The sequence below is a fragment of the Vombatus ursinus genome, unplaced genomic scaffold, assembly GCF_900497805.2.
Source record: "Vombatus ursinus unplaced genomic scaffold, bare-nosed wombat genome assembly UNPS02005659.1, whole genome shotgun sequence".
Lineage (NCBI taxonomy): Eukaryota > Metazoa > Chordata > Mammalia > Diprotodontia > Vombatidae > Vombatus > Vombatus ursinus.
In genome coordinates this window covers 23,428,962-23,455,058 of record NW_020945437.1, presented here as the reverse complement: position 1 = coordinate 23,455,058, position 26,097 = coordinate 23,428,962, and the positions used below count along the sequence as shown (strand labels likewise).

Sequence of the window (26,097 nt, the reverse complement as noted above, 5' to 3'; positions counted from 1 at the left end):
CCACTACATTATGAGCCTCTATAACATGCTTCTATAAAATGAGGGGTTTGAACTAGGTAACACCTGAGGGCCCTTCCATCTCTGGTTTGTCTCCATTCTTTCCTGCCCCAAAAAGGGAAGAGAAGCAAGCCTTCAAACTCCCTGATCCAGACACATATCTGGAGTTCTGTGTTCAATTCTGGAGCCACACTTTAGGAATGACTCTAAAACCAGAGCACATCCAGAGGACGGTGATCAGGATAAGGAGGGACTGGACAGATATCACATGAGGATCGATTGGAATTCTAGATTAATAGTCCTATGAGCTAGACTTCAATTCTTGCCACACTGATTAATGGGATGATGAGTAGCATGACGAGCCAGTATGGCTTAACTTAGAACAGATCATGCCAAACTAACCTCCTTTCTTTTCTTGATTGGACAACTCAACTGGTTGATAGATCAGGGGTCAGTTGTAGATGTAGGTTACCTGGATTTTAGCAATGCAATTGACAAAGTCTGTCATTGTATTCTTGTAAAAAAGGTGGAGAGATGATGATACAACTAATTGGGCTTGGTTGAATGGGCAGACCCAAGGAGAGGTCATCAAAGATCTGATGTCAGCTTGGAAGGAGGTTGTTAGTGGAGTGCCTGCTATCGATCTATAGCTGGCCCTGTCCTGTTTAATAATTTTATCAATGGCTTGGATATAGTTTTATCTGTTTTATCAAGACTGCAGATGATACCAGAATGGGAGGGAGAGATGACACATTGCATGTCAAGGGGCGGGTCCAAACACATCTAGACAGTCTGGAACATTGGGCTGAACCTAACAGGGTGAAGATAAAATAGAATAGGAATAAAGGTAAAGTTGTACACTTGGGTTAAAAAAACCCAACTTCTCAAGTATAAGATGGAAGAGGCATAGAAACATCAGTTCATTTGAAAAAGATCTAGGAATGCAAGAAGTCACTAAGTTAATGACAATAAGCATTTATGTGGCACTTGAAGGTTTTCAAAATGCTTTATATGGGATCTTTTGATCCTCACAACAACCCTATTACTATCCCCATTTTACAGATGAGGAAACTGAGGCTAGGAAAAACGGTTAAGTGACTTGCTTGATGTCACATAGCCAAGTAAGTACCTCAAGTAAGATTTGAAGGTATTCCTGACTCCAGGTCAACACTGTATGTACTGTACCACCTAGCTGCCTAAATTGTTCATACCCTTTGACCCAATGATCTCACTACAGAGCAAGAAGGTGAGGAAGCCAAAGTGAAAACAACAGTAAAGAATGTTCAGATCCTAATGATCTGCAATGATGAATGTCCATCCTAGAAAACTGACAGTGTGACCCACCTCACTGCTGTCAGTAGAGAAGTGGGTAAGTATGGGGTCAGAATGCTGGATAGGCTGCCAGGGGTGGTAGATTTGTCAGTAGGCTTTGTCCAACTTATTCTTTGTTATGGGGGGGGGGGATGGATTAATAGGAGGAGTCTATCAGGAAAAGAATGTAGTATAAACACGAAGGCACCAAAAGTCTTGGGTTCTTAGTAAACTGCGAGCTCCAGATGGATTGGCAGAGTGTTAGAAGAGCCAAGAAAGTGAAGGCAACAGAAAGTATTTCTTGCTGTATTGAGAGAGATGTAGTGTCTGGGACTAGGAAGATTAGAGTGTTCTCATCAGACCACAGCTGGAGAACGAGGGGCAGTTCTGGGTGCCATATTTAAGGAAGGATGTTGATAAGTTGGAGTACATCCAGAGGGTTAAGCAGGATGATGTGAGGCCTGGAGATCTTACCATACGAGGATTGGTTTGAGGAACTGGGGATGTTTTGCTTGGAGAAGAGAAGATTTAGGAGAGACATGATAGCTGTCTACTTGTATTTAAAGGACCACCACATTGAAGCGGGATTGGACCTGTTCAGCTTGAACCCAGAAGGCAGAATTAAAAAGGGCAGAAGTTGAAAAAAGGGAAAATTTAGGTTTGACATAAAAAAAAAACTTCCTGACAATTAGCTCTATGCAAAAGTAGCCTTGGGGGTTAGTGGACTGCCCTTCACTGGAGAGCTTCAAGGAAAGGGCAGATATACCTTTTGGGTATGTTATAGAAGGGATTCATTTTTAACAAAAGGTTGGAATTGATCGTCTCTGAGACTACATCTAACTCTGTGATTTTGTAACATTTTATATTCTAAGATCCCTTCTAACTCTGGCATTCTATGTTCTAAAGTTCCTTCCTACTCTGACATCTTATGTTCTAAAATCCTTTCTAGCTCTAACATTCTATGTTCTAAGGTCCCTTCCAGTTCTGATATTCTGTGTTCTAAGGTCTCCTTCCAGCTCTGACATTCTGTGTTCTAAGATCCCTTCCAGTGCTGACATTCTGTGTTCTAAGCTCTGACATTCTGTGTTCTAAGGTCCCTTCCAGTGCTGACATTCTGTGTTCTAAGGTCTCCTTCCAGCTCTGACATTCTATGTTCTAAGCTCCCTCCAGCACTTTCATTCCATGTTCTGAGGTCCCTTCTAGCACTGATGATCTGGGGCAACCACATTGGCAGGCTTTGGCTTACCTTTGCAGGTGTGACAGCAGGAGTCAGGCACTGGGACAGGTGTGGGACAGCTGGTTTCAGGACAAGTCATGAGGCCACAGTAGATTTGGCCTTCCTGGGAAAAAGAACATGGAGCAAGTTCAGTGATTGGGCCTGCTGCCCTTGGAGACTAGACACAGAATATTCTACCACACTGGAAAGGACCTTAGAACAGAGAGTACAGAATGTCAGCTTTGGAAAGGGCCCAAGAGATCCTCTAGGATGTTGAGGAAGCTGGTGGGAGGCAGAGGGGGGTTAAGTGGCCAGAGGGCTAAATTTAAGGTGAGAAAAATCGAAGACCAAGTCCCTACTCTGACATTTTTCATTGTTTGACCAGGCAAGTCACAAGCTGAGGCTTAGTTTCCTTGTCTGTAAAATGTGAGAATGGACACCTTCCTACCTTACAGGGTAGTTGTGAGGCTCAAATTAATAATAAATAGCATTTATATAGCACTTCCCAGCTCTGACATTCTGTGTTCCAAAGGCCTCTTCCTATGCCACTATTGTCCCCATTTTACAGATGAGGAAAGTGCTTGTATTTCTATCCCCAGCACTTTGCAAAGTACCTAGCATAGAGTCAGTGCTTAATTAATGCTTATTGATTTGACTTCACCTGGGAAGAGTGAAGTGAGTTGCTCAGAATCACACATCTAGCAAGTATCTGAGTCCTGTCTGTCTTGTCTATAGCTTGTTTGTATATATTTGCTTGTCATCTCTCTCATTAGACTGTAAGCTCCTTGAGGGCAGGGACTGCCTTTTGCTTCTTTTTTGTATGCTCAGGGTTTAGCATAGTGCCTGGCACATAGTAGGTGCTTAATTTATTAACTGATTATTATTAGTTATTATTAGTCAGTTGACTGACTCAGGATTCAAACTCAGGGCTTCCTCATTCAAAGCCCAAAATTCTATCTGCATTGCCATCTATCTGCTTTATATATCCTTATTGTCTATCATCTCTCCAGTGAGATCATGGGTATAAAGGACTACATGGGTCAGTTATCATGAAGTCATGTTTTGAGATTTACAGAAAACTTTCAGTCCTGTTTGGATTCAGTGGCCTCCATGTAACAAGTCAGGGAAGTATTGACTGCCTTTTAGAGAGAGATGTCGTATTGAATAGGGTGGGAAGGATGCCATGTCAGGAATCTACAGACTTGGGCTCTTATCTTGTTTCTTCCACTAACTTGTTTTATGACCTGGACAAGCCATTCCCCTTCTAGGGACCTTGGGCTCCTGGTCTGTAAAAGGGGGGAATTGGACTTAATGACCAATGAATGACCGGTGCCCACAAGCTCCAGTGGCCTGATATTTCTGTCAAAGTTATTGAGAAATTTTGGCCCTACCAAAATAATAACTCCTTTTTCCACAGTACCATAAGACTTGGAAAGTTCTGGCTTCCCAGCAATCCTGTGGGGTAGGAAGTTTGATTATTATTATAAGCCCCATTTTGCAGATGAGAAAGCCAAGGTTCAGAGAGGTTACATGATTTGTTCATGGTCACAGAGCTAGTAAATGTCAGAGGCAGGATTCAAATCCAGGTCTCCTGACTGCAGACTCCACAAACTTTTCACTATACTATGCTGACTCAAGAATAAGCTTCACTTATCTGGAAAATAAGAGTAACTTTCATTTATATGGTACAGTCTAGTTATGCATTATTGTCTCTGATTCTCACAAAAGATAACAGGGTATGGATTTTGATCCCCATTTTATGAAGGAGGACGCTAAGGATCAGAACCACAGCTCAAAGCCAGTCTCCTCTTTATCTTACAACAGGTTGCCTTGCAAGTGTGCTAATGTCTAGCTCCTCATTCCCATATCACACTGCATAAATGAGTTATATTATACTGTGTTTCCATTCGTATGTTAGATACTTGCTCCTGGTCATTCTACCACCCCTCTGCCTCTACCTGAGGGGAAAAATAAAAGACTAGATGAAGGTAAAGGCCCCTCCCAGCTCTGACATTTTCTTTGTTCTAAGGGCCCTCTCAGCTCTGACATTTTCTGTGTTCTAAGGTCCCAGCCAGCTTTGACATTCTATGTTCTGTGTTCTAAGGTTCCTTCTAACTCTGCTATTTTCTATTCTAAGGTTCCTTCAAGCTGACATTTTATGTTCTACATTTTAAGGTCCCTTCCAGCTCTGATATTCTATGGTCTAAGTAAAAAAAAGTCACCAAGTGCCCCTATCCAAATCTGTGGTTTCTTCTCATCAAAGGGGCAGCTTACAGGTGTGAAATTATGGTGTGTGCGGGCATGAGCTGTGTGTATACAGAGTGATCTATTTCACCAGCCTGGGACGTGCTGAGCAGGGCAGAACCAGGGAATATTTAGATTGGTAAGGTTTCTGAGGCCAGGAGAGGCCAAACTCAGCAGTTTTCACCTCTCTCCTTTCCCAAGGCTCTGGAATAGCTCTCTAAGCAAAGCCACCACATTCTCCTCACCCAGCCGCCTTCCTGGCACCCACAGACCCTCCAGATCTGGGGAGACTCAGCACAACGGTAAGCTGTGTGTGCGCCAGTGGGCCGCCCATTCTGGAAGAGCAAAACTATGGCACGGCTCGGGCCTTGAGCTCCGGTGCAGTCAAGGTGTCTGAAAGTAGGTCACTCCTAGAGGCTCCCAGCTCAACGGAGGTGTCACTTTGGGACACCTTGAGAGAAGAGACAGCAGGATACAATGGAAAGATCACTGGACTGAGAGTCAGAAGAGCTGGATTTGAATCCTAGGGTCTGCCTGCCTCCTTTCCTCACTACGACCAACCCCCAGGAAATAGCTAAGCCAAAGAGAAGGGCCAACATCCTGAAGTAGAAAAAGCCTTAGTCCATGGGTTCTGACATCTGGGGGCTCAGTATCTATTTTCATCACTGACTTTCTGTAAGCCCTTCCTTCTTAGAGGAATACTTACTAGGAGACAGAAAGGGAGGAAGGAAGAAAGGAAGGAAGGAAGGGAAGGAGGAGAGAAGGAAAGGAGGAGGGAAGGAGAGATAGGGAGGAAAGAAGAAAGGAAGGAAATATTTATTAAGTGCCTAGCCCATGGTGCTAAACACTTTATAAATAATATCTCAGTTAACCTTCACTATACCACTGGGAGATAGGTTTTATTATTATTATTCCCATTTTACAATTGAGGAAACTGAGGTAGATAGCAGTGAAGTGACTTCCTGTCACACAGCTAATAAGTTTCTGAAGCTGGATTTGAATTCAGGTCTTCCTGACTCCAGGCTCAGTGGCTCTATCCACTGTTCCACCCAAAAGTACCTAAGGGAAGGCTAGGAGGAGATAACAGCTATTGTCAAGTATGTGGAAGGCTACTTAACTATTTATGTGATCAAGCCAGTCACTTAACCTTGGTGGGCCACAATTCCTCAACTGAAAAATGACCGGGCAGGACCAGATAGGTTCAAAGGTCCCTTTAAGCTTCAAATCTGTGATCCTTTGAATAAACATTCAGAAATCACCTACTGTATGTATGCAAAGCTCTGTGCTAGGTGCTTAGGATGGTCAGAAGCACTGGGTTTGAGCCCAGCCTCAGACACTTAGCCAAGTTACCATGGGCAAGAGACCTCACCTCTCTAAGGCTCAGCTGTGACTTAGCTACCTCATTCAGTGCAGTGTGAAAGTCAGCCTCAAGGACGTGGGCTTCAGCCTCACATTTGGGCATAATTGTGTGTATGTGTGTGTGTGTGCGCGTGCTAGCATACGTATGCATATCATGGGCTGATGTAGAGGGGTTCCTAACCTGGAGTCTGTGAACTTGTCTTTTCTTTCTTACCCAAACATTCTGTGAACTTGTCCCTTCTAAGAAGGGATCCATAGGCTTCTCCAGACTGACAAATGGGCCCAGGACACAAAAACAGTTAAGAACTTTTGTGGAGAAAACAATGTTCTAAGAGTAGAGAATCCAGGGTTTGACAACCAGTTCTAGCAGTTACTAGACATATAAGATCTTGGATAAGTCACTGGGGGTCACAGAGAGGAGGTGTGTCTCTCTGTCCATCAGTCAGACAGTCAGTCAGCATACTGTTAAGCACATCATGTGTCTTGGCCCTGGGCTAAGCGCTAGGGATACAAAGAAAGGCTAAAGCATGGTCTCTTCCCTCAAGGGGCTCCTGCTTTAATGGAGGAGACAACATGCAAATAACTACATACAATATACATACACAGTAAATGGAAGGTAATTTTAGAGGGTGGGGGGGTGAGAGCATTGGGAAAGCCTTCCCAGGATTTGAAGTGAAACTAGGGAAGCCCGTAAGCAGAGGTGGGGAGGGGGAGCTTTCCACGCATGGGGCAGAGGCAGTGCTAAGTCATGCAATGGTAAATGGAGTATTGTGTTGAAGGAACAGCAAGAAGACCAGGGGAGCTGGAGCAGAAGAGTGTATGAAGGGGAGTAAAGAGTAAAGTAGGGCAGCTAGGTGGTGCAGCAGAGTGTGGAGCCTGGAGTCAAGAAGACCTGAGTTCAAATCTTACTAGCTGTGTGACTCTGGGCAAGTCACTGAACCCCCTTTGCCTCAGTTTTCTCATCTGTAAAATGGGCTGGAGAAAGAGAAGGCAAACCACTCCAGTATCTCTGCCAAGAAAAGCCCAAATGGGATCACGAAGAGTCAGACATGACTGAAAAACAACTGGTAAGAAAACTAGAAAGATGGGGAGGGAGGCAGGGCCTATTCTTTGCTGAGAAAAGGTGCTCCTTAAGGGCAGAGGCCACATCTTCACCTCAAACTGTGGGATCCCTGAAGGGAAGAGCTGTGTCTCTGTAACTACTTGTGCTCAGTCACCGATTGCTTGACCGACATTTTGGGGGTTCACGTTAGACAGCCTCCCTTCTGCTTGGCTAAGAAAGCTACTAAATGCCCACGTGCCCTGGCAGAATTATAGCCAGAATCCAGACAGTCTGCAGAGAAGCACGCTGGATTGGGCCCTGGGCTGAAAGGTTCTCATCCATCCCTTGGCTCTGGGCTCTCAGCTGAGGATGCTTGTGAATGGCTATTTCTGTGTATGCTACAAGGACTGGAAGGAAACGTTGAGCACTGATGCATGGGGGGAAGGCAGGATCCAAAGGGCTTGGCTGGCAAGGGAAGAGGGGTGGGTGGGCAGCAGAGGATGAAGGGCTTGCTGGGGCCAACTAAACAATGGAGACTAATAATGATGATGATGATCATAGCTGACATTTCTACAGTGCTTTCATGTTCACCAAGTACTTTTCATCTCTCATCTCTTTTTGATCCTCACAACAACCCTGCTGAGGTGGGTGGTATCAGTATTATCACTCCTCTTTTACTGATAAAGAAACTGTGGGTCAGAGGAATGATGTGACTTGCTTAGGGTCATACAGTCAGTCGAGCAGCATAGTTGGGATTCAAGCCTGCAACATAAATATACCAGAAGTGGAAGCAACCTTTTCATTTTCCAGGCAGGGAAACCGAGGCTCATAGCAGTTAAGTGATGCCTCCAAAGTCATCGAGGTGGTAGGAAGCAAAGATGGTACTCAAACTCAGGCTCCAGGGCTCCTACCCTGAGACCCTAACCTGGCCACAACAATCCTAATGATTGCGTACCTCATAATAGCTAGCATTTATGCAGCAGCTATCATGTGCCAGGCACTGTGCTAAGAGCTTTACAAATATTATTTCATTTTATCCTCACAACAACTCCAGGAGGTGGGTGCTATTATTATTTCCCCTTTACAGTTGAGGAAACTAAGGCTAAGTGACTTGCCCATGGTCACTAGTGACGCAGGCAGCTAGGTGGCATAGTGGATAGGGTGTGGGGCCTGGAGTCAGGAAGACTTGAGTTCAAATTTTGCCTCAAACACTATTAACTGTGTAATCCTGGTCAAGTCATTTAACCCTATTTGCCTCAATTTCCTCATGCGTAAAATGAGCTGGAGAAGGAAATGGCAAACCACTCCAATATCTTTTCCAAGAAAACCCCAAATAAGGTCACGAGGAGTTGGGCATGACTGAAAGCAACTGAAGCAAGGGACTAAGGCCGGATTGGAATTGAGGTCTTTCTGATGGCAGGCCTAGCAATCTGTCCACTGAGCCACCTAGCTGCCTTGATTTTCATCAAAGCCTGTTTCTGGCCCTCTCTGTGCATGGTACTTGATACCAGGGCTGCAGAGCCTGTGGGAGGGAGGGGTCTCTGCTGGATAATTCTCTCTCTTCTGTCCACCCTCCAACCCTGAGCTCATTTGGTCTTGCTCATTCCTCTAAGAGGGGTGAAAATGTGGAGGCAACTGGTAGAGCTAGAAAAGAATAAGCACTCCCCATTCTGGAGCACTTTGTAATACAAAATTCTCTTATCAGCTCTGTGAGATAGGTGGTATCAGGGTCATTATCCTTTTAATAAAGGAAGAAACCAAGGGTCAGAGAGGTTAAGTGATTTGCCTAGGGTCACTCAGCTTACAAAGGTCAAACCCAGGTCTGGTGCACTCTTCAATATACTGATGGAGGGGAGCCAAGATAGTGGAGAGAAGCCAGGAAGTTGCCTGAGCACTCCCCAGTTTCCCTCAGAAACAATGTTGAATCAACCCTCTAAATGGATTTTAGAGCAATCGAACTCATAAAAAGACAAAGTTAAACAATCTTCCAGCTTAAGATAATTTAGAAGGACTTCAGGAAAGGTGTGTCTCACTCCGGTAAAAGGGGAGAGCAGTCCAGCGTAGGTGGTGTCTAGGCAAGCCAGCAAGAGGCTCTTAGCTGTAGCACAGATCAGCAACTAAGACTCTATGGTCCTGACTCAGCAGGCCAGTGGCTTGGCAGTGAGACCTCCAACTCCATTGCAGAAGGCAAACTGCCAACCCTGGAACCCTGGCACAATAGGTGCGACTAGGCCAGGCCACTTCAGTGCAGTGGGTAAGCTACCAGCACCTGAGGCCCCAGCACAGAAATCCCACTGGTGACCAGGCCCCTAGCCCCTAGCACAAGAAACTTGGGACAGTGCCTCTGGGCCCCAGGAGCAGAGCTCAACTTTAAAAGTCACAAAATAGGCTAAAAAATGAGCAAAAAATAGAAAAGAGCCCTGACCATAGAAAGCTACTATGGCAACAAGGAAGATCAAAATACAAACTCAGAAGAGGACAACAATGTCAAAATGCCTATAAGTAAAGCCTCAAAGGCAAATATAAATTGGTTTCAAACCCAAGCCCTTCTTGGAAGAGCTTGAAAGAGCTTAAAAAGGATTTTTAAAATCAAATAGAGGGAAAAGAAAAAATGTGAAAAGAAATGAGAATTACAGAGGAGAGAGTCAACAGCTTGGAAAAGGAAGAACAAAAATTGACTGAAGAAAACAATTTCTCCCCTCCCCCCCCTTTTTAGGCAATTGCGGTTAAGTGATTTGCCCAGAGTCACACAGCTAGAAAGTGTCAAGTTTGGTCAGAGGCCAGATTTGAACTCAGGTCCTCCTGACTTCAGGGCTGGTGCTCTACCTACTGTGCCACCTACTGCCCCAAGAAAACAATTTCTTAAAGAATATAATTGGCCAAATGGAAAAAAAAAATCCACTGAAGAAAACAATTCCTTAAAAAGTAGAATTGGCCAAATGGAAAAGGACGTACAAAAGCTAACTGAAGAAATAATTCTTTACAAATTAGAATTAGGCAAGTGAAAGTGAAGGATTCTATGAGACATCAAGAATCAGTCAAACAAAATCAAAAGAATGAAAAATAGAAGAAAATGTAAAATACCTCATTAGAAAAACAACTCACCTGGAAAATAGATCCAGGAGAAATAATTTAAGAATTACTGGACAACCTGAAAGCTATGATCAAAAAAAAGAGCCTGAACAGCAGCTTAAGAAATTATCAAGGAAAACTGCCCTGATATCCTAGAACTAGACAGTAAAATAGTCATTGAAAGAATCCACCAATCACCTCCTGAAAGAGATACCAAAATGAAACCTCCAAGGAATATTGTAGTCAAATGCCAGAATTATCAAGTCAAAGAGAAAATACTGCAAGCAGCCAGAAAGAAACAATTCAAATATCAAGGCACCACAGTCAAGATTACACAGGACTTAGCAGCTTCTATATTAAAAGATCAGAGGGCTTGGAATATGATATTTTGGAAGGCAAAGGAACTTGGATTACAACCAAGAATCAACTACCCAGCAAAATTGAGCATAATCTTTCAGGGGAAAGATGGATTTTCAATGAAATAGGGGACTTTCAAACTTTCCTGGTGAAAAGACCAGAGCTGAATAGTTGATCTTCAAATACAAGACCCAAGAGAAGCATAAAAAGGTAAACAGGAAAGAAAAATAGAAACATGTTATTCAATAAGGTGAAACTGTTTACATTCCTTCATGGGAAGATGACACTTGCAACTCTTGAGAACCATATCTCAATTAGGGCAGTTAGAAGCAGTATACATAGACAGAGGGTGTGGGTATAAGTTAACTTTGATGTGATGATTTAAAAAAAATTAAGGGGTAAAATAAAGGATTGTACTGGGAGAAGAGGGAAGGGGAGAAAGAATAGGGAAAATTACATCACACGAAGAAGCACAAAAGATCTATTACAATAGAGGGAAAGAAGGGAGGGGTGATCATTGTTTGAACCTTACTTTCATCAGTTTTGGCTCAAAGAGAGAATAACATATACACTCAGTTGGGTATAGAAATTTATCTTACCCTACAGGGAAGTAGAAGAAGAAAAGGGGAAAGAAAACGGAAGGGGGGGTTATGGAAGGGAGGCAATGAAGTAATATCAATACTAAACATATATGCACCAAGTGGTATAGCACCCAAATATTTAGAGAAGTTAAGTGAGTTATAGGAGGAAATAGACAGCAAAACTATACTAGTAGGGGAACTCAACCTCCCCCTCTCAGAACTAGATAAATCTAACCACAAAGTAAATAAGAAAGAAGTTAAGGAGGTGAATAGAATTTAGGAGGTGATAGACTTCGATAGAAATTTGAATGGGGATAGAAAGGAATATGCATTTTTCTCAGAGGTACATGGTACCTACACAAAAATTGACTATGCATTAGGGCATAAAAATCTCACAATCCAATGGAGAAAGGCAGAAATATTAAATGCATCCTTTTCAGATCACGATGCAACAAAAATTCCATGTAACAAAGGCCCATGATAGACTAAAAACTAATTCCATGTAACAAAGGCCCATGATAGACTAAAAACTAATTGGAAACCAAATAATCTAATTCTAAGGAATGAGTGGGTTGAACAGAAAATCATAAAAACAATCCATAACTTCATCCAAGATAATGACAATAATGAGACGACATACCAAAACTTATGGGATGCAGCTAAGGCAGTTTTTAGGGGAAATTTTATAACTCTAAATTCAAACATGAATAAAATAGAGAAAGAGGAGATCAATGAATTGGGCTTGTGACCAAAAAAACTAGAAAAAGAACAAATTTAAAATCCCCAATTAAATACCAAATTAGAAATTCTGAAAATCAAAGGAGAGATTAATAAAATTGAAAAGAAGAAAATTATTGAACTAATAAATAAAACTAAGAACTAGTTTTATGAAAAAACTAATAAAATAGACAAATCTTTGGTTAATTTAATTTAAAAAAAGGAAGAAAACCAAATTACAAGTATCAAAAATTAAAACGGTAAATTCACCACCAATGAAGAAGAAATTAAAGCAGTAATTAGGAGCTATTTTGCCCAACTATGTCAATAAATCTGACAATCTAAATGAAATGGATGAATATTTACAAAAATATAAGCTGCCCAGATTTACAGAAGAGGAAATAAAATACTTAAATAACCCCATTTTAGAAAAAGAAATTGAACAAGCCATCAATTAACTATCTAAGAAAAAATCTCCAGGGCCAGATGAATTTACAAGTGAATTCTACCAAACATTTAAAGAGCAATTAATTCCAATACTATATAAACTATTTGGGAAAATAGGCAAAGAAGGAGCCCTAGCAAATTCCTTTTATTACACAAGTATGGTGCTGATGCCTAAACCAGGAAGAGCCAAAATAGAGAAAGAAAATTATACACCAATTTCCCTAATGAATATTGATGCAAAAATTTTAGATAAAATATTAGCAAAGCGATTATAGCAATTTATCCTGAGGATAATACACTATGACCAGGTGGGACTTATACCAGGAATGCAGGGCTGGTTCACTATTAGTAAAACTATCAGCATACATGACCATCTTAATAACAAAATTAGCCAAAATCATAAAATTATCTCAATAGATGCATAAAAAGCTTTTGACAAAATACAACATCCATTCCTATTAAAAACAGTAGAGAGCATAGAAATAAATGGAGTTGTCCTTAAAACAATAAGTAGTACCTATCTAAAAACATCAGCAAGCATTACATGTAATGGGGATAAGCTAGAAGCTTGCCCAATAAAACCAGGGGTGAAACAAGGATGCCCATTATCACCACTGTTATCAATACTGTACTAAAAATGTTAGCTTTAGCAATAAGAGAAGAAAAAGAAATGGAAGGAAATAGAATAGGCAATGAGGAAACAAAACTATCACTCTTTGCAGATGATATGATGGTATACTTAAAGAATCCTAGAGAGTCAACTGAAAAGCTATTTGAAACAATGAACAACTTTAGCAAAATTGCAGGACATAAAATAAACCCACATAAATCATCATTTCTATATATTACGAACAAAGCCCGGCAGCAAGAGATAAAAGAGAAAGCCCATTTAAAATAACTGTAGACAATATAAAATATTTGGGAGTCTAGCTGCCAAGTTAAACCCAGGAGCTATATGAACACAATTACAAAAAACTTTTCACACAAATAAAGTCAGATCTAAACAATTAGAAAAATATCAATTGCTCATGGGTAGGTCAAACTAATATAATAAAAATGAAAATTCTCCCTAAATTAATTTACTTATTCAGTGCCATACCAATCAAACTACCAAAAAGTTATTTTATAGAGCTAGAAAAAATAATAACAAGATTCATCTAGAAGAACAAAAGGTCAAGAATATCAAGAGAATTAAAGAAAAAAAAATGCAAAGGAAGGTGACCTAGTCGTACCGGATCTAAAATTATAAAATTATAAAATGGCAATCATCACAACTATTTGGTACTGGCTAAGAAATAGAGTGGTGGATCAGTGGAATAAGTTAGGTACACAAGACACAGTAGTCAATGACTATAGTACTCTACTGTTTGATAAAGCCAAAGACCCCAGCTTCTGGGATAAGAACTCACAATTTGACAAAACTGCTGGGAAAACTGGAAAATAGTATAGCAGAAACTAGGCATAGACCAGCCTTTCACACCATATACCAAGACAAGATCAAAAAAAGTACATGATTTAGACATAAAGGGTGATACCATAAGCAAATTAGAAGTGCAAGGAATAGTTTACCTGTCGGATCTATGAAGAAGGGAAGACTTTATGACTAAACAAGAGATAGAGAACATTGTGAAATGCAAAATGGATAATTTTGATTACATTAAATTAAAAAGTTTTTGCACAAATAAAACCAATGCAACCAAGATTAGAAGGAAAGCAGAAAGCTGGGAAATAATTTTTATAGCCAGTGTTTCTAATAATAACCTCATTTTTCAAATATATAGAGAACTGAGTAAAATTTATCAGAATACAAGTCATTTCCCACTTGATAAATGGTCAAAGGATATGAACAGACAGTTTTCAGATGAAAAAATTAAAGCTATCTATAGTGATATGAAAAAGTGCTCTAAATCACTATTGATTAGAGAAACGTAAATTAAAACAACTCTGAGATACCACCTCACACCTATCAGATTGGCTAATATGATAGAAAAAGAAAATGATCAATGTTGGAAAAGATGTGGGAAAATTGGAACACTATGGCATTGCTGGTTGTGAACTTATCTGATCATTCTGGAGAGCAATTTGGATCTATGCCCAAAGGGCTATAAAACTGTACATACCCTTAGATCCAGCAATACCACCACTAGGTCTGTATCCCAAACAGAGCATAAAAAAGGGGAAAGGAGCATATGTACAAAAATATTTATAGCAGCTCTTTCTGTGGTGGCAAAGAATTGGAAATTGAGGGGATGCCCATCAATTGGGGAATGACTGAACAAGTTGTGATATACGAATATAATGGAATACTATTGTGCTATAAGAAATGACAAGCAAGTAGACTTCAGAAAAACCTGGAAAGACTTACATGAGCTGATGCTGAGAGAAGTGAACAGAACTAAGAGAACATTGTACACAGTAATAGCAACATTGTACAATGATCAAGTATGATAGTCTTAGCTCTTCTCAGCAATGCAAAGATTCAAGACAATTCCAAAAGCCTCATGATGGAAAATACTATTCACATCCAGAGAAAGAACTATGGAGTCTGAATGCAGATTGAAGCTTACTATTTTAACTTTTTTGTGTGTGTTTTTTCTTTTTTTCTTTCTCATGGTTTTCCCCTTTTGTTCTGATTCTTTTTTCACATGACTAATGTAGAAATGTTTAACATGATTGTACATGTATAACCTATATCAGATTGCTTACCGTCTTGGGGAAGAGAGAAGGGAAGGAGGGAAGGAGAAAAATTTGGACCTCAAAATCTTATTAAAAATGAATGTTGAAAACTATCTTTACAAGTAATTGGAAAAAATAAAATACTATTAAGTGGGGAAAAAAGAAAAAAAATATACCATTCTACTTTCCCAGTGAATAATAATAACTAGCATTTATATAGTGCTTTAAGGTCTTCAAAGTGCTGTGCATTGGTTACCTTATTTGCTTCTCACAACAACCCTGGGAGAGAAGTACTATTATCAGTTCCATTTTACAAATGAGGAAACTGAGGCTGAAAGAAATTAAGTGACTTGCCCAGGGTCACACACAGCTAGTAAATATCTGAGGCCAGATTGAAACTCAGGGGTACTACCACCTAGTTGCCCCTCTCCTCTGGCTTCAGTATCCCCTTCCTTTTACTTCACCCCTGGTGAATCCCATCCCCTCTATCCCACCCCCCACCTCCCGTGCTGGAATATTGTTGTCTCTCCCCTACCCTTCACCATACTATAAACTCCTTGAGGGCAGGGACTGTCTTTTGTCTCTTTCTGTCTCACCAGTGCTAAGCACTGTACTTAATACATAGTCAGCACTTCATAAATGTTTCCTGATTGATGGGAAGAGATCAAAGTAAAACTTACTGAGCAGCTGCAAAAGACACACTGGTTGGTCTGACGGGAGGGAAAGAGCTCTTGGGTGGTGAATGTATCCCCTTGCTGGTAGGTGGTCCCATTGTATTGGCATGACTTCAGGGGGGCCCGGAGCCCTGATGGTGTGTGAGGTTCTTCAGAAAGATTACAGAAAAGAAGGGAAAGAGAAGAAAAATGAAGATTCCTCCAATTTGAGACATTAACCAGTCATCCCAGAGAGCCCATACTTTTGCTGGCAAGCATCTCCTTCCTTCCCAGTGTTCCAACAAGCGTCTGTGGTCCCATATTTTACAGGAGGCCTAAATTCACCAGGACTGGCCCTTCCCTGTCCCACCTTTCTTGACTTCAGAGCCAATCTGGCTGCACTTACTACCTTCCAGAAATGAACCCTTCCCCCCATGACACTGACGTCTATGTATATATTTTATCTACCAGTAATAGATGAAAATCTCTATGAGGATGGGAACAATGTTTTACCTAAACCTTCTATCACCTTTAGGACCAAGCAAAGTGTTCTTCACACAGCAAGCACTTAATAAATGTTTGTTGAATGTAATAGGTTTGAAAAATTGGAGCACTGACCTGAGGAAAGAAGATGGGACATTCCATGTTCCAAGGTCCCGTCTTTCAGGGAGTGGGAGCTCAATTAGATCCTTCCTAAAGCTTTCTAGGTGACCTTGATGGGAAAGGGAGCCCACAAACCTGTACTTTCTTATTCCTCAACCTAGGTAGCCTGCAGAAGCCCCGCCCGGGGAGGTTGTATTCCTGCCTGATGGTCTGAAAAAGGAAATCAGTGTTTATTTTACTCTTGTGTCTAGGCCTGACAGAGGGTCACAGATTTAGAGCTGTGGGAGACCTTAGAGATCACCAGGTTCCACCCCTTATTTAACAGATGATAGACTAAGACACAGATGGGTCAAATGACTTTTCCAAGGTCTACAGGCAGTAGGGTCAGGATTTAAACTCAGTTTCCCTGACCCAGCTCCCTTTCTACTGTATCAGTGGCTCACATTTCTATATCATGTTAACATTTACAAAATGCTTTTCTCATGACAGTATCAAGAGGGAGGTATTGTATACATTATCACCCCCCCTACTTTACAGATAAGGAAACTGAGGTTTGGCGGGGTTACATGACTTGGCTATGCCAGAGCCATAACTTGGACCCAAGTTTGTCCAGGGTACAAGCCCATCACCCTTTTTGTGATAACACACAACTGCTACAAAAAGTAGCCACCCCGAGGCTGCTGAAGTCTGAGGCCACGTGTACATTTCTCTTCCTTCTTCCTATGCTCTTCAAATACTTGAAAATATCTCTCATATCACCAATCTTTTTTTCTAGTGGCTAAACATTCCCAGGTCCCCAATCAACCTTCTTATGACCTGGTGTCCAGTCTCCTCATCATCATATTTGATCCCCTCTGGGCATGCTCTCTATATTATCAATGTCCTTCCTACAATGGGTCTAGAAATGAACTTTAGATGTGGTCTGACCATGGCACCAAAGAGCAAGACCACTACTCTCTGTTCTGAATGCTGTAACTTAATTGATAGAGCCAAAGAGTGTATTAGTTTTGGGGGGCTGCCACATCGTGTTATTGACTCAGATTGGGCTTGTGGTCCACTACATCACTCCAGATCTTTTTCATAAGAATTGCTCTTAAGTTACATCTGCAACTATATAATACTGGGACAGGGAATTAAATGAATCTACGAGCCAGATTTTGGTGTTTCCTCCTCTCCGACCCACCCTTCCCCCATCTCTATTAAAATCTATGTCTAGAAGGACCTTGAGAAAATAAATATACATGTTCCCCTATCATAGGAAGCCCCTCTTTAGCCCTCCAAGCAGAGAGTCATCCAGTCTCTGTTTTGATATTTTTTATGACAGCCCTTCTTGTTGAAGGAGACCATTCCATTGTTGGATACCTGTGATTGTCAGGAAATTTTTCCTTATGGTAGATTGAAATTGCCCTCCCAGAAACTGCTCCTCCCAGCCCCGTTGTGCTCAGTTCTGCCCTCTGGGGTCACATGGGGAAGTCGATTAGAGGAAGAAAGGGGAGTTTGGGAATTAGGAGCAAAGAGACACAGTGGGGAAGGGGAGGGGAGAAGTGAAGTTAGGAGAAAGATGAGATTGCAGGAATGTGGGAGAGGAGACTATAGAGCTGAGAGAAGAGGAAACCAGAATAGAGAAAGGGAAAGGCATAGACTAGGGTAAAAAGCATGGGATTAGAGGAGAGGAGGTGAATGAGAGGCTGGGGAGGCATAGAGTTAGAGGGAAGGAAGGGAGGAAGGAAGGCCGGTGGATTTAGGAGAGGGAAAGCCTACAGCCAGCAGGGAAGGAGAAACATAGAGTTGAGCAGGAGGCTGAAACTACTTACCAACACACCGGGGGCAGCATTGCTGAGGCTCCGTCACGGGCTGAGGACAGTGCACCGGGGGACAGTGGAGGCGATAACAGCTCACGTGGGCACTCTATTGAGGGGAGAGAGCTGACTCAGAAGGCTGGTACCTCACAGAGCCCCGTACAGGGCAGGAGAGACATGCATATTTCTCAGTTTGGGTTGGGAAGAATTGGCCTGCGACCACAGTAGGACCTTGAAATTGTGTTCAAAATTATGATGGAAGAAAACCTAAGAAGACTACAAGAATAATGGAGCATTAGAACATCAGAGCTAGCAGGGGCCTTAGGACACGGATGGTAGCATTGAGAATGACCTTGGGATGTACAATGTCAGAGCTGAAAGAAGCCTTCTACCAGAGAATACGGAGTGTGAGTGGGAAGACCTCAGAACCATGTAGAATGTAGTATGTTGGAGCTAGAAGGGACCTCAGCTGAGAGAAGCTTAGAATTTCAAGTGTTAGAACTGTGAGCCTTGGAACAGATAGAAAAGATGGTGTCAGAGCTGAGAGGGACCTTAGAACATAGAACATAGGATGTAAGTGCTGGAAAGGACTTTAGAACATAGAATGTTAGAGCTGGGAGGGAACCTTAGAACACAGAATGTCAGAGATGGAAGGGATCTCAGAAATACAGTGTCAGAGATGGGAGCCAACTTGGCACATAAAACACAATATGGAAAATCCGGAAGAGATCTTAGAAGCCATCTGGTCCAGTCCCTTCATTGTAAAGATTTCAATGGTATGGCCCAGAGAGGGGAAGCCATTCACCTAAAGGCACTCCTGTAGACCATGGCAGGGCAGGAACTAGTCAAACTTATAAGCTCCAGGGCCTGGCATTCAAGGATTCATCCACATGGAATCATCTGAGGAGTGCTAGTATGACTCCTTTAATGTCTCCCCCCATAAGGGTTCCTAAAATTCTGCCATCAATTCCACTTGGGCAAACATGCCCAGGGCAGCTAGGTGGCACAGTAGATAGGGCACTAGGCTTAGAGTCAGGAAAACTCATCTTCCTGGGTTCAAATCTGGTCTCAGACACTTACTAGCTGTGCGACCCTCGTCAAGTCACTTCACCCTGTTTGCCTCAGTTTCCTTATCTGTAAAATGAGCTGGAGAAGGAAATAGCAAACCACTCCAGAATATTTGCCAGGAAAACCCCAAATGGGGTTACAGAGAGTAGGACACAACTGAAAATGACTGAACAACAAATAACAACAAACATGCCCAAGTCCCCATTGGGGGATAAGACACTGTCTGTCTCTAGAAGGTTACCATTAAAATGTATATATTTTACCTGGAAGGGGGAAGGAGATAAATAATTACTGTCTACTGGTAGCTTAGCACTGAGTTGAAGATTGACTCTTATTTGGAGGACCTGGCTATGAGTGAAGGTGGTGGGGAATCCAAGGCTCAGAGGAGGGTGACAGGTCTAATGAGGAACTCTGAATAATGATAGCTAACATTTCTATAGCATTATGAGGGAGAGGGGACAGAAATTATAAGACCTATTTTATAGATGGAGAAATTGAGATTCAGAGGGGTCATGACTTGCCCAAGGTTACATAGCTGGCAAGTGAAAGAGCCAGTGAACAGGGATCTTCTCATCCTGGGACAAGCTCAGCTACCATCACCCTCTCCTTTTCAGTCACCATGGCCAATGTCCTATTCTGCCTTAATTCATGATGACCTCCCTGTAAATTGTTCTTTCCTCCCCCATCAACTTCTCCTAGAACCTGCAGCTGGATGTTAATTCATCCAAAACACATGCTCTGGGAGCCCTGGGTTCTAGTTTCTATTTTTCTACTTATGACATTTAAACTTGGGCAAGTCACTCCCTTTCTCTTGGTTTAACATTGTCTTTGCCAAATGAGTGAGTTGGATTAGAAGAGCTTTAAATTTATTCTTTCTTGAGCAGTCTACATTCTATGTCTGGAAATTCTTTTCAAATGACATTCTGGTACTCCATGTTCTAAAGCGCCTGGAATCCCCATCCATTCATTCATATGTATGGAAGTACATATTCGTTCACGATGACATTCAATTTCAACTAGGCCCTCACAGTAGCAATGCTGTCCTTTTATTCTTCCCTAATTAATTCCCTAGAAGCAGGCAGCTGGGTGGCTCAGTGGATAGAGTACTGGGCCTGGTATCAGGGAAACCTGAGTTCAAATCTGGCCTCAGACACTTACTAGCTGTGTGACCCTGGGCAAGTCACTTAACCCTGTTTGCCTCAGTTTCCTCATCTATAAAATGAACTGGAGAAGGAAATGGCAAACCACTCCAGTATCTTTGCCAAGAAAACCCCAAATGGGGTCACCAAGAGTCAGGCACAACTAAACGACAAAAAAAGGTGAGATCAGCATCCTGAATATATTTGTGAGTGATTACTGAATTAGGGAAACAGAATGGGGATGTATAAGAAAGAATGAGTATGGGGCAGTTATTGAGTGAGGTTGATGTGGGAGTAGAACACTAGTGAGAGTGAGAAAGGAAAGGCATTCATGTGCAAACCATAGGAGCTGATTCTTGGGAGTAGAATATGAGGGAATGAGTGCAAGGCAGGAAGAATGTCTAGTTACAGACCCTCGGAACTGGAGTTGATTCTGTATTTAGAGTGACTGAATAAATTTTAGGTTTTTTGTTTGTTTGTTTGTTTGTTTGTTTGAGGCAATGGGGGTTAAGTGACTTGCTCAGAGTCACACAGCTAGTGAGTGTTATGTTCTGAGGTCGGATTTGAACTCAGGTCCTCCTGACTCCAGGGGCTGTGGTCTATCCATAAATTTTAGGTTTTTAGGAGAGCGAGTTGTAGGGCTAGGCAGAGGCAGGGCTAGATGGTCCCCTGCCTGGGTTGCTGGTGTGTAATGAACTTGAGTCCTAGTGACCATCCTCATTGGGTGATTCCAGCCCTAAAAGGTGCTGAGTTAACTAAGTGGCAAAAATTTTTAGTCCCCAGTAGCTTTCATATGAGAAAAGAGAGTGCTGAGGGGAAGCCAATAGACAAGAGCTCAGGCCTAAGTGTCATTAGTGCTGAGTGGTGAAGTGCTTATGGGTACATATGAGTAGGTCTGTGTCGCTGTGAGCATCAGTGGTCATGGAATAGGTGGGAACAGAAGTCAACCAGATGTAGTGTGACCTTCAAAGAGGTCAAGAAGACTGTCATCTTCTTCCTCCTGGACAATAAGCTGCCAGAGCCTCTCCACCTCTCCTATAGTCCACTCAAAATAAAAGGAAAATGTTCAGAAGGTGTTGTTAAGCAAGAATATAGCCACCCTTGATTTTTTCCTATTAATGATGACTCTATGCCCGAGACCTCGGACACCTTCCACTACAGCTCAAAACATAGAACCCCTCCAGGAACACAGATCACGGGACAGAGCAAAGCCGAGTAAGCAGACTCCCCAGAACTGCACTGCTTTGCCCCAGCCAGGCCTCTTGCTCTCCCAGTTTCAAACACACTCAGTTTTGCAGTCATGACACAATTGCTAGTCTAGAGACACCAGCTTAGAGACCCGAGATATTTCTGACACTACCTATAGCTAGCAACAAGCCTCAAAAGGTGGATGTTTCCTTTAGATCTGCTGGCAACAGCTTCTGTTTTCCTGGTCCCTCAACACAACTACCCTGTAGTTAAGGCAGCTAGGTGGTACAGTGGATAGAGTGCCAGGCCTGAAGTCAGGAAGATCAGAGTTCAAAACAAGACTCAGATTATTTACTAGCTGTGTGACCCTGGACAATATACCTAATCTCTGTTTGCCTGTTTCCTTAACTGTAAAATGGGAATAGTACAGCACTTACTTAGCAAGGTTGTGAGGATCAAATGAGATAATATTTGTAAAATGAGTGCCCAGCACATAGTAGGTACTATATAAATGTTTACTCCCTGCCCCCTTCCTTATCTAACATATACTTCTATTAATGTATCCTAAGACTACCTTAGCTCTCTCAGCAGTGATATCAAGCTTCTTGCTTATCCACACACCTCGTCCTAGCTAGGCTAATCTAAACACCACTTTCATCTTCTACAATGTCCTTCTTCTCCTGCTCCCAGGACTGGAACAACTTGCCTTTTCCCCTTTCCACTAATTAGGCCTGTTTCCAACCCTTGGCACAATGGATCAACATGTGGATGTCCCAATTTTTGAAATGGGGAGAAAGAAAGATTCTTCACATTACAGACTGGTGCATTTGACTTTCTTAGCAAAATTCAAGGACACGTTATTAAAGGGGTCACTTGTGTGTTTTCAGAAAAGGAAGCAACAATCGCTAAGAACCAGCATGTTTTTTCAAGAAGAGATTATACCAGACTAAGCTTATGTCCTTTTCTGATAGAGTTATTAAACTGGTAGGCAGACTAATAGGAGGCACAGTGGATAGAGTGCTGGGCCTGGAGTCAGCAAGTTTCATCTTCCTGAGTTAAAATCCAGCCTCAGACACTTACTAGCTGTATGAATCTGGGCAAATCACCTAACCCTGTTTGCCTCATTTTCTCAACTGTAAAATGAGCTGGAGAAGGAAATGACGAACCAATCCATATCTTTGCCAAGAAAACCCCAAAAATGGTATTACAAAGATCCAGACATAACTGAAATGACTCAACAACAATAGCAGACTAATGCCAGATTGTACTAGAAAAAGTCTCATGATATGCTGGTAGATAAGATGCAAAAACAGAGCTAGATTGTATTGCAATTGAGGCTAATTTCTGAATTGATTTGATGACTAGATTCAAAGACATTGATCCATTAATTTATGCATATCAACTTGGAGGGACCTCTCTAGTGGAATGCCACAGGGATCTGTCCTTAGCATTATGCTGTTGCTCAATATTTTCATCAACACCTCTGATGAGGGCATAGATCTCATGGCTGTACCCCACTTGGGCCTTCAGCTTCATCTTAAAATTCCCCCTTCTCCAGAAGGCATTCCTAGGTTAATTCTCTGATCTACCTGCCCTATTTGGTGGGGAGGTGGAGGGGGTGAAACTGAGTCCTGGGACTATATCTAAAGCGCTGGGAAAAAAACCTAAGAGAAGTGAGACCCTTAAGACACTTAAGCCCACTTCCTATTTCTCCAAAGTCACCAGAGATCTTTCAGTTCTGATGGCCTTTCAAATCTGATGGCCTTTTCTCAATCCTTATCCTTCTTGACTCCTCTATAACCTTTGGCACTGTCAATCACTCTCTTCTCCTGATAATCTCTTCTCTATTGGTTTTTGTGACATTGCTGGTTCTTCTCCAAGTCTCCTTAGTCTCTTTGGCTGTTTCTTCATCTGGGTCATGCCCATTAACTGTGAATGACCCACAGGGGTCTGTCTTGGGCCCTCTTCTCTTCTTCCTCTATAATATCTCACCTGGTAATCTCACCAGCTCCTATAGCTTCAATTATCATCTCTTTTGTTGTTATTTGTTGTTCAGTCATTTCTGTTGTGGCCAACTCTTCATGACCCCATTTGGGGTTTTCCTGGCAAAGATACTGGAGTGGTTTGCCATTTCCTTCTTCAGCTCATTTGACAGATGAGGAAACACAGGATTAAGTGACTTGCCCAGGGTCACCCAGGTAGTAAGCGTCTGAGGCCAGATTTGAACTCAGGAAGATGAGTCTTTCTGACGTCAGGTCTGGCGCTCTACCTTTGCACCACCTACCTGCTTGCTGTACCACCTAGTTCTATATAGATGATTTCCAGATCTGTATATCTAGCTCTCATCTCTCTCCTGAACTATAGTCAGGCATCTCAAACTCAACATGTCCAAAACAGAACTCAAGACTCTCCCCCAAAACCCTCTCCTTTTCCAAACTTCCCTATTATTGCCACCATCTTTCCAGCCCTCCACATTTACATCCTTGGCGTCATTCTCAGTTCCTCTCTTCCATTCGTCCCACATAGCCAATTCTTTGCCAAGTCTTCTTGTTTCTATTTTACTATGTCTCTTCCATATGTCCTTTCATCCGCACTCACACAGTCACTACTCTGATGCACACCCAGGCTGTTTCAATAGCTTTCTAATTTATTTCCCTGCCTCAAGTCTCCCCTCACTCCAGTCCAACCTCTACTCAGCTCCCAAAGTGATCTTCTTAAAGTATAGGTCAGATCATATCACCTCCTTATTCAATAAACTCCTCCCTATTACCTCTACTATCAAATATAAAGTCCCCTATTTGGTATCTAAAGCCCTTTTCAACCTGGCCCCCTCTAACCTTTCCCTTCTCCTTACACTTTACTCCCCTCCCCATCCTCTAACATTTAGTGACACTGGTCTTCTTGCTGTTACTCACAGAGCAGGATACTCCAGCTCCTGAATCACTGCCTCTTCACTAGCCACTGTCTGCCATACCTAGAAAGCTCTCCCTCCTCACTGCTGCCTTCTAGCTTCCCTGGCCTCCTTCAAGAATCGCCTCAAATCCTACCTTTGTCTCAAGTCCTTTGCTAGTCTCTCCCTGCCCACATCCAGTGTCTTCTCTTTGAGATTACCTTCCATCCCTCCATCTTGTTTAGATCTCCTATGTATGTAGTTGATTGCATGTTGCCTTTCTCATTAGAATGTGAGCTCCTTGAGGGCAGGAACCCTGTTTTTGCTTTTCTTTGTATCCTTAGCACTTACCACTGTGCCTGGCACATCCTAAGCATTTGATAAATGTTTGTTGACCAATTGACTGGATCAAGATGATGGGGAGAATTCCACCTGAGCAAGTTAGGGGCAGGGAGACTCCCGTACCTTACCATTCCCATGACTAAAGAAAAAGAGGAGGGGGTGGTGGTGTTCCTGGGACAATTTACTTCCTGGCCTGACAAAAACAGAGTGGAAGATAAGTGGGAATCTTCCAGATTCTATCTCTTATGCAAATTGAAGAGAAAGTTGCACCAAGAGGAAGAGGGGGGTGTGCCTCAGGGGACCAGCTCCAGCTGAGACACAGCCCCAGATGTCCGAAGCTAAGGAACACCTGCTGTTTGTCTCAAGAGATGACGTCAGCACCCCCCACCCTCCACTCACCCACCCATCCATCCACCCACTCCCTCCTCCCTGAGAACAGAGACAGCAGGGCCTATTACACCATCAGGAATTATGTCACAAATGGGTTTGGCTTATGGCCAAGAGACATTTCAAGCTTTGGTACAGCAGCCCTCCTGCAGGGGGCCAAAGAGCTCTGGCTGCGGGGGGGGGGGGAGGTGGGGATCTTGTTAGGTCATCATATCCATCTCCCCACCCCCAGCAAGTCGTCACTGTGGCAAGGTCATAGCATTTCATAGAATCATAGATTTATAGCTGGAAGGGACCTCTGAGACCATCATCAGGTTGGAGGAGAAGCAGGAGAGAGCAGTGTCGCAAAAACCAATAGAGGAGAGAGTAACCAGGGGAGGATGATTGAAAGTGTCAGAGGCTGAAGAGAGGTCGAGAAAGATGGGGATTGAGAAATGGCCATCAGATCTGGCAACTGAAAGGAGGAACCTCTGGTCCAATCCCCTCATCTGATAGACAAAGAAACTGAGGACAAGATGAGGAAGGGTTTTGCTCATAACCCCATAGGCAGTAAGTAGCAGTCCCAGCATTTGAACCCACATCTTCCGACTCTATACTATAGTTTCTTCTTCTATAAAATGAGGGAATGTCAAGAAAAACAAATTCCCCCAATGGTTGTATACAAATTTTATTATTGTTTGGTTGTACCTGACTCTTTGTGACCCCATTTGGAATTTTCTTGGCAAAGACACTGAAATGGTTTGGCATTTCCCTCTCCAGCTCATTTTAAAGGTGAGGAAACTGAGGCAAACAGGATTAAGAGACTTGCCTAGGCTCACATAGCTTGTAAGTGTCTGAGACAGAATTTGAACTCAGTTCTTCCTGACTAGGAAGAGTGCTAGTGCCTAGCACTCTAGCCACCCATCCATAAAACTGAAATATGAGAAAAATAAAATAAAATGAAGGGGTAGACACGATAACCACTAAGAGTATCCAGGTCTAATTCCTATGATTTTGTGCTGCCACAGCA

At 42.4% G+C, this 26,097-nt stretch overlaps 1 protein-coding gene across 1 annotated transcript in view; it reads right to left on the bottom strand.

Moving 5' to 3' along the window:
• The window catches only part of CHRDL2 (chordin like 2), an 83,310-nt gene that overhangs the window by 34,074 nt on the left and 23,139 nt on the right, over positions 1–26,097 (bottom strand). Inside the window, exons 3-5 of the mRNA XM_027848288.1 lie at positions 18,090–18,183; positions 15,700–15,842; positions 2,555–2,648 (exon numbers count right to left, since the gene is read on the bottom strand). Coding sequence (XP_027704089.1) covers positions 2,555–2,648; positions 15,700–15,842; positions 18,090–18,183 — 331 coding nt within the window. The remainder of the gene's footprint in view (positions 1–2,554; positions 2,649–15,699; positions 15,843–18,089; positions 18,184–26,097) is intronic.